This window comes from Pteropus vampyrus, unplaced genomic scaffold (assembly GCF_000151845.1).
Source record: "Pteropus vampyrus isolate Shadow unplaced genomic scaffold, Pvam_2.0 Scaffold58, whole genome shotgun sequence".
Lineage (NCBI taxonomy): Eukaryota > Metazoa > Chordata > Mammalia > Chiroptera > Pteropodidae > Pteropus > Pteropus vampyrus.
In genome coordinates this window covers 2,698,707-2,708,479 of record NW_011888839.1, presented here as the reverse complement: position 1 = coordinate 2,708,479, position 9,773 = coordinate 2,698,707, and the positions used below count along the sequence as shown (strand labels likewise).

The 9,773-nt window shown below is 32.4% G+C and overlaps 1 protein-coding gene across 12 annotated transcripts in view; it reads right to left on the bottom strand.

Annotated features, from left to right (window-relative positions):
- Positions 1–9,773, bottom strand: part of HACE1 (HECT domain and ankyrin repeat containing E3 ubiquitin protein ligase 1) — an 81,477-nt gene that overhangs the window by 37,918 nt on the left and 33,786 nt on the right. For 8 of the 12 annotated variants that reach the window (XM_011360712.2, XM_011360717.2, XM_011360713.2 and 5 more), the window contains 4 exons: positions 9,096–9,192; positions 8,057–8,158; positions 7,331–7,437; positions 3,185–3,431 (listed from right to left, as the gene is read on the bottom strand). In XM_011360712.2, the coding sequence (XP_011359014.1) occupies positions 3,185–3,431; positions 7,331–7,437; positions 8,057–8,158; positions 9,096–9,192 (553 nt within the window). The remainder of the gene's footprint in view (positions 1–3,184; positions 3,432–7,330; positions 7,438–8,056; positions 8,159–9,095; positions 9,193–9,773) is intronic. The other 4 variants (XM_011360716.2, XM_023530935.1, XM_011360714.2 and 1 more) reach the window with 1 other exon arrangement.

Genomic DNA, 9,773 nt, shown 5'->3' with positions numbered 1-9,773 from the left:
TACAACAATCCTACTTTCATAGACTTACTACGTGCAAATATTAAAGGCAAATTTTGATAAATTCAGATAATTTAAAAATAGGTCTGTGTAAAAATGACAGTAACAATGAAGATACTGAAAAGCTAGTTTTCAAAATTCTTTGTTGTGTAGCAAAAAATTAGAATGAGGGGAAAAAAGAGAAATGGTAAGTCATCTTAGGCCTTTCTTTTCTATTTCTTTCTTCATTCACATGCACTAAAACTAAATCCCATCCTTAAAGTATTTTGCCTAGAGAGTGGTCCCTATGAAGATATATTCAGAAAAGTAATTGTTCAACATCAGAAAGAAAACTGTGACTACAACTTTAATTTTTAACTGTGATAGCAGCCACAGACAAGGATTAAATTTTAAAAATTAAAAGAAATTATTGCAAACCATATCTATGATGCTTTCTACATTCTTAAATAATGATAAAAACATTAGATAAGATACAGAGCACTGTACATATCAACTGTTACTGAAAAATGAGTCAATGACTATGGCAAATATTAGTGGTTTCTTGGCAGTGTGAAAATATTGCTTCATTTCATATTACTGAGTGATCGTCACCACAAAATTATATTCTACTTATAGAAACAATAACAATCATATACGATTTTCAAAACATTTTAAGTTATATTTCAATGCTATAATACATAATCTCAAACTTGATGAACAATTAAAATTTTTTCAAGATCCATGTTCCACGGTAAGATACAAATTTGACAAGAAAGCATTACTAACTTAAGTTCATTAATAGCAATTTGAAATCCTGTTAGTCTGTTCTCAACTTGATAATGTCAAATGCTACAATCCAAAAGGTAAGATCTTAAAGTTACAAGTTTCTCAAGCTTTCCTGGCTTCCAAATTTTCCAAATTATACTTCTATGAAACTGTTAACAGTCAAAGCTTACTGTTTACAAAAAAAAGCCTAAATTGTCTTCTCCATGTTCATCCTGCTCTGACTGCCAGAACTACATCCTCCTTCAGATGCTCCAAAGTTCCCATGGCGCTAGATAAAAATTTCTTAACACTGAAAAAATGGCTAGGTGGTAAGATTTAATTTAAAAGACTTCTAAGATAAATTATAAAACTAGTAACAGGATGTTAAATAATTTCACCTACTAAAAACACATGGCCTATAAACCCACTCATTTTAATGGAAAACCCATTAGTTAATCTTAATAGAGTGACATGTTCCAATTAATGAAATGGAAAGTGGGGATCAATTGCTACTTGGATAAAATGTAGTAAAAATTAAAATGGTATTTCCAGTCTAACATTATAGCAACTCAGCATATGTTTAAGATTTTTATAACTTGAATCATCCCACAATGAAGAGAATACTTTATAATACATAGATGACAATGTAAGTTCTATTTTATCCTTCTAAGACTTTTTATACACAGATGACGATGTAATTTCTATTTTCATCTTTACAAAATTTTTATTTTTATTCATATATATCATTGAAACATGGAGTCTGGATTCCATAAAAGAAAAGTTAAAAAAACAAAACAAAACAAAACAAAACAAAAAACAGTGCTATTCTCTTCTACTCAGTTATATCTATACTGGGTGGGTAGAAAACTAACATTTAAATCAAGCATTAAGGGTGGATAGAGAGGCTGGCTACTTAGCACATACTTATTTTCTGATATAATCAGCAAATAGATGGCAAACTCAAATTTTACCAAACAAAAAAGAAATCAGACAATAGTGAATACAAATAATAGACCATAACTATACCTGATTTAACCTTTCTATCTATCATTATAGATGAGTTGAAAGAATGAGAAGAATATCAAATCAGGAGTAGAGTCAGTAACTTAACAGCATGAGCCATGCCAGAACACATAAATATCACATAACATGAATATTGAAGAAAACTCACTTAAAACAGCACTTGACAAAACACCGGATCAACAGTTGAGAAGTTTACAAATAGTAAGTTAACACTCTCAATTAGAGGTCAAGGAAGTAGTGTGTGAAAAACCAAAATGTGAATTACAAGAAGATGCATAACTTCCTTCTTCCAGGAGGTGGCACAACAGGGGAAGGAAAAAAAAGGGGGGGGGGAGGGGGGAGACAACAGCTGAAAACTCTATTTTATACTGATTTTTTTTAAAAAAAGAGCAAAGCAGACAAACAGATGCACAGATACTTATACATACTTTCTTAAAAAAACTATACTTGTTTACTAGTATTAAAGAATCTACTAGTGTCAAATGTTTACAAACCATTTATCTGTGTCTGCCAAAACTTTTCCAGGTAAAAACCATTTAGCATAGCTCATTAATTTATTTGCAACTTTTTATAGACAGTAAAGTTCTCAATCACAACTAGTTTTGGAGGAAGTGGCACATAAAAGCAGTTATATCACTTTTTGGATAGATAATCTTTTATACTCAAAAGACTTAAGAAATATATAACTTGTTATGAAATTGAAAGCAAATTTTATACTATGAAAATCTCTTAAGATAAAATACCTTTAAAAAAATAACATGAAAATCTTATTAAATTACACATCTGTCCAAAATCTGAGTTATTTGAAAATTCAATGCCATAAAAGAGCATTAACAGTAGCAATTACAGCCAGTTCATTTTGTTTACTTCATAAAATTATAATTTAATATCGTTAGCAACACTACCTTAGGCTTTATATGGAATCATTCTTCCAAGGATTCCATCCATAAATGTGCTTGTATGGAAGAAGCAACTGAAGCAATACAAAGTATTTTAAGAAAATATGTATCTCAATTGATTCTTCCTTGAAGTGATCCCAGGAATTAACTGTTGGTAAACCAAGTAACTAAAAGTAACCCTATTTTAAAAACATGTACATGGACACACAAAGAACACATACATGATAACAAAATCTAAATAAAAACTGAATATTTTCTTTCCTTCTGAATAAGAAATATTTTTTTAAAAAGCATCATGGCTACATATTGCCATATTAAAAACCTATAATCCGATATAAAAAGTAGATTTAATTAAACATTAAATACCTTTACCCTTAGAATAAAACACTAATGTAATTAAAATTTTACTTGTAAGAAAAATATAAAAGCTCACCAAGTAAGACTTGCTGCTGATTAGACAGAGATGAAAGGAGATAGGTGTGCCTAACTTAAAAAGTGATATGGGTATGAACCAAACTTACGTTCTGTGTATGAGGTTTCTGATTAATGAATGCATGCTTTGTCAAATTCATCTCTTTTACGTCTATCTTCCTAACAACGTCATATACTTTTCTGACCTTGAACACCTGGCTTCTTGGAGTTTTATTCCCGTTGTAGCCCATATCGATTCCATTACTGGGAGAGGATGGACCAATTCGAAAGACATGACAAAATATCCTCACAATCCTTAAAAGACTCTTCATTTGAGCGTCATAATTACTAGACAGGCTAAAAATAAAAATTAAAATATGAACAGATTAGATAGAATAAAACAAATTACATCTTAAAATATTTTAAAACATTTTCATCAACTGACCATTTGTTTCATAATATAAAGAGTAAAATTCTTTTCCTATCATGACAGAAGATGGAATGTTTTGTTTAACAGGAAGTTGCCAAATATATATTATTTGGATTCCCTATGAATAAATTGTTAATTTTTAAGCCAATAGAATATAACCAATGATCAAAACATAAAATATGAAGAAAATCACCACTGTCGAACAGTTGGTTTCTTGAGACACCAACTTCAAGGCAATCTCCAACTTTCACTTCCAAGAGTATATTCCTAAATTAAACTGATTCTTTAGAACTGAGAACAAACATTTCACAGAGAAGCAACATAGAAATGTTGGCCTTATGTTCTCAGGCCAACCCACAACTCAATTGTAGATCCTGATCGCTCTACTATTCTATCTCTAACCCCATTTCCCCTCCCTACCCCAGCATAATAATCAATAGTTCACATATAGAACATTTACAAATTGAATAATCTTAAAGTTACTATCTCTATCAGGGTGGTTCTCTATATAATGGGTTATCTTATGACTCTATATAAATATAGGAAATATATCCCACTATGGAAGAAAAAGAAGATTCAAATCCAATTAACACTAAACCATATTGAATATAATAGAAACCTTTGACCAATCGCAAAGCCCTTCAGAATCCCATAGTGCTTGGGGATTGATTGTTCATCATTATGAATATCAACCATTACTCTTCCATGAAGAAACTGAAGAAGACAGGCTAAATTTGTATCGAATCTAATGTTAGATCTTTTTTTAAAAAAATTGTTGTTGTTCAACAGGTGGTTTTATTTTGAAATCTCTAACATCAATTATCTTATATTAAAATAGCTATTGCATGAACTTTTGGACAGAATGGTATAATTGTCTTTGTACAAATTTAATTATCAAAGCTTATCTAATCTTACCTTAAGTGTATTTTACCCAGTTCATTAAAATCTTCCTCTAAGACATTTTCAGCTATCTCTTAGCATTAAAAAAATAATAAGAATTAGTAATTAGTGAAAATAGCAAATGCCTACTTCTAAGTATTTCAGTTTGATAATATCAAATTAGAGGGTATTTTGTATCCTGGTGACATGTGAACCAAAATTTCCTGACATTTTCACTTCAATATTCACATTGTTTTCTCATTCTAAGAATTATTAAATTGTTAAAAATAGCCAATAAAATGAGTTATCAGTTATAAATATTAGTAAAACACAATAGCTATTGACTGGGACAACTACAGCACATTAGCAAATCTTTTTCTTTGTTTCAGAAACTATGAATCGAATGTGTACAGAATCATTAGTTTAGCTTGTACTGATTTTTACATGTTTGTCTTTACAAACTGTTTCTAATTCAGTATCATAAGATTCATGAGACTGACAATATGGAAAGGTAGTTTGGTTGAAACTATTTTCTTCTTTTACTGTGTTGCAGCTCTTAGAAAAGCTAACTACAATGATTCTCAAATTCTTCTCCATGAGAAAGGTGTGATTTGATTTTCCTCTACAAAATTACCATATATATAAATATTTGTTTTAAGTTCCTGATCAGACTTAACTTAAGGTAAGTAGTATTATCTTGCACAATGGAATTCGATATATTATCATCGTATTAACATAATTTAATGATTTTATATTACTTTACCCAGTTTTAACTTCTTCCAAGCTGACTGGTCTAAAAAACATCATTTCTCATTTTCCAACCAGTGAAATATCTCTTTCATATTATGTAAAAGATTATGAAATCCAAACTTCATAATATTCTTCCCCAGTTGATAATAAAATAATTTCTTCCCAAGACGCCAGATCTCAATATAAAAGTTTACAAATGAGTTTCCTAATTCAAACTCCTATCAATGTACCTACTACTTTTGGTTTATATGGGAATTATACTTCTATTCAGTTTCTTACTTGGCAAATAGCTGTAATTTGTTCATTTGTACACTGATCACAAAAAACACAACATCATGTGCAAAAGGGCCCTCAGTAAATGTTATCTTTAGCAAATATTCCTAGAATTGGTTAGACAAAAGACTTCATTTTTCCAAAAGTCTTCTAAACACCACCTCAACTGTCACTAATATACATTTGAATCAGTCATTTTCTTAATTAAAATTTCTATTAAAGTAGCCAAAATTAGATCACATTGTAGATTAAGAAACAAATGATTCACAAATGAAAAAAAAAAAGACAATCTGCAAAATTAATTAGTGGGTGAAATGATTTGTATTTGAAATCCTTTTAGGAATCTTGGTAGCTGTGAGATAACAGAAAATACATCTACTAGGTTTCTGTCCCCAGTTCCTGGCACCAATCTTCTAAAACCTTTATAATTTCCTATGTGATAAGAGCACTAGGACCATTTTTCATTCTAATATTTGGTCTTTGATGCCAGTTCTTCACACAGAATTCCTAAACAACTTGACACTGCCTGGGTGATAGCAGTGTCTTGTTCTATGAGGTGACTCTTGGTGGACTCCTGGATGGAGTTGGTCATCGGGAAGACCAAGCCATGATTAGCAGCTTGAAATTTTCTGCCCCAACCCCCAATCTCCAGAGAGGAGAGGGGCTGGAAATGAAGTTAATGATCAACATGCCTATGCGATGAAGCCTCCATTAAAAGCCAAAAACTATGGGGTTCAGGGAACTTCCAGGTTGGTAAACACAACCATGTACCACGAGGGTGATGCACCCCAACTCCGTGGGGACAGCTCCTGTACCAGGGATCCTCCCCCACAGACCTCACCCTGTGTATCTCTTTATCTGACTGTTCATCTGTATCCTTTATCATATCCTTTAATAAACCAGTAAGCATGAATGTTTCCCTGAGTTCTGCGAGCTGTTCCAGGAAATAATCGAATCCAAAGAGGAAGGAGGTCATTAGAACCTCCAATCTATAGTCAAGTCGGTCAGAAGTTATGGGTAACCTGGGGATCTACGACTTGCTATTGACATCTGAAGGTAGGGGTGGGAGCAGTCCTGTGGGATCGGACACTATCTCCAAAGGAAGACAGAAATAAAGGGCTAACCTAATGAATTTGACAATGTAGTGATTTATAGAAACAGCACAGAGTTTGAAGGAATAAAGTCCAGTTGCAACTAACAGAGGTAAGAGAAGACCATGACCTATTCTTAAGACTGTCAATGTATTAAGAAGTGAAAAGAAAACAACAAAGGGGAGAGCATCCAAATTAAAAGTGGGCCAAATTTGTAAGCCACAAAATAACAAAGTAGCCATTTCTAAATGGCTGTTTACTCCTAATTGGGGTAGCTAACTACATGCAAAGAAGTGTAGCTGCAGGAAAATTTAATATACTTAAATGCAAACATTATAAAGGCATTAACTGCACAGATTTAGTGATTAGCCATTAAAACTAAAGAATCTTTTGGAAAGAATAAAGAACTGAAATGACAGAACATTTCAGGGATAAAACTCTATAAGGAATGATGAGAGGCTGAAAGGTAGCTTATACCGTTTTATAATTAGTGGTCAAGATTCCTAAACTACTTTCTTGATTCTTCTTTATGCACATTATACTTACATGACTAGTCTAAACAGTCATTTTATAAAATTCTAGACATGTATGTTCAAACCCATTTAAATAAATCTCTAGTTTTAGTCTCTTCAGAGAGATTAAAGTCTCTTCAGTAAAAGTTGACTGCCCTGGTCCTTTAAAACAAAACAATGATGTGTCAGCAAATTTACAGAACATCTTACCACTAACAAAAAGGCATCCAACAAAATAAACTATTCCCAGAAAAGCCTAAAAGGAGATAAAGCTGACAGACACTGCTACCTACTGATGTGTTTATGTTTTGAAACACTTACCTAAGCAGTTTATGACCATTTGTTGTGGCTACTTCAGCAAGGCTCGTTAAAATCTTTAGGTACTGGCTTTCACTTTGCTGAGACAAATGTTCTAAGACTTGCCGTAACTAAATTTTTTATAAATAAAAAAAAGTGGTTATATAATAATCCATTATATTTTATCAAGAAATTAAAAAACTATTAGTTTAATAAATATCCTAAAGCTTATTAGCTGAAGTTAAACCCTTTACAGTTATTTTGCCTTGCATAACTAATAGAGATGACGTAAAATCTTTGTTCAAAATCACCCAGTAAGGAATCAATAAAAAACAAATAGAATAAAAATCACCAAGTTTATTTACAAAAATTTAAATCTAAAATTTAAGAGAAATTTAAACTCTGCAATTTTTTAAAGAGTAAAGCTAATCTAAATACAGAGCTCAGTTAAGTACTGATTATCAATCTTAACATGACATTCCTCCATAGAGTCTTTTCCTCTACCTATGGGGAATATCCTAATTCTCTTAAGGAGACCAAAGACCCATAGGACAGAAGATTCATAAGGTCGAATTTAACAGAAAATTAATTAATTATTATATAATTCATACTTATCCTAAGCAAATTCATATATTATTGTAAACATTTAAGTATTTATAAGAAAATTATGAAGCACATTTGTAAACTACCATATATGCTAAGCATAAATAAAGTTCGTTCGTTTACAAGCTACTAGCACAATTACATTACCATGTTTTCTCGGAGATCTTCATTCTGTGTCATTTGAATAATAGTCTGGAAAAGCCTAGGGTGATACTGAATTAATACTTCACAGGTCTCTCCATATCCACCCTAAAATAGATAGATAGATAGACAAATAAATAGATAGACAGATAGATATAGATAGATAGATAGATAGATAGATAGATAGATAGATAGATAGATAGATAGATAGATAGATAAATGATTTAAAATTACAGGTTTAAAAACAAAGTTCCTGAAGAAAAACTTGTACATCCCACAGGTTAGGAGCTTAGTCCCACAAGAGTGTCCGCACTTCAGAAGTCAAGCACAAATCCAGGCCACTCATACATTTGACTAATCAGCTATAAGTCAGGAGTTCCCACAACTCCCTTAAGTTTGATAATTTACTAGAAGAGTTCACATAACTCAAACACTTTTCTATTACCTGTTCATTATAAAGGATGCACCTCAGGAACAGCCAAATGGAAGATTCATAGGGCAAGGTATGTAGGAAGGGGCATAGAGCTTCCAAGCCCTCTCTGCGCTTACCACCTTCCCAGCCCTTTGACACGTTCATCAACCCCAGAAACTCTCTGAGAAGTCAACTGTTTAGGGTTTTTAGGGAATTTCCATTACATAGGCATAACGGATTAAATTATTGGTCATTGGTGACTGAACTCAAGCTCCAGCCCCTCTCTGCTTCCTGGGAGTAGGGGAAGAGGTTGGTTGCTTTCTAATCACATGGTTGGCTCCTCTGGCAACCAGCTTCCATCCTGAAGCTATCTAGGGACATTCAGCCACCAGTCTGTCATTAATATACAAAATGACATATTATCTAGAAATGCCAAATGTCTTAGAAGCTCTTGTGTCAGAAACTGGGAGAGAGACCAACATGTATTTCTTATTGCACAGTTCCTTTTAAAGATCATATTCTTTTCAGAATAAAAATCTTTGTACCCGTCCTCTCATTTGAGAAAAAAGTGGTTTTACCAGTCTCAATGTCTATTATAAGGTAAGGGGCTAAGAATGTATAACAACAACATACCTGTACACATAAATCCAGAGGGGTTACTCCATTTTTGTCTGGCAGATATTTGGCTCCTCGTAATAAAAGAATCTGTGCTGTGTCTCTCTGACCATGACTGTACAGAAATGGAACCAAGTTAAAAACATAATCGTTTCAATTTAAAGTCTTTCTCTATGAATTATGAACGGTTAATATGAATCAACAGAGGATTAAAATTTTTATAAAACTCAGAGTTGGGTCTGGTTAGTACTTGGATGGGAAACCACCTAGGAAGACAAGATGTAAAAAATAAAAAATATGGGATTGTAAGCTGACAGGGTTCTTGCAATCTGTGAGGTCAACCAAAGGTTGCCCCATCTAAAGAAAAAAAAAAATGTCTAAAATTTTTTAAAAACTGAGAGGAAGATATGAACTACATCCTCAACAATCAGGAAAACTTTTAAGTCATACTTTCTCTGTGCAGATAAGAAACTGATGTATTAAATCTTAGAAGTGATCTTGGTACACATTACCTACAACAAATCATCATATTTGGGGATAAGTAGCTGTTACTCAGGCTTATGCTTTTTTTCTTCCAATCACTTTCTTCTCAGCTCTAACCTACCGCCTTCCTACCACACACATCCAAAAGAACCTCGATACTCAAAATAAGAGTACATTTTATGATACTTTTATACTTGGTAAAAAATAAAAAGG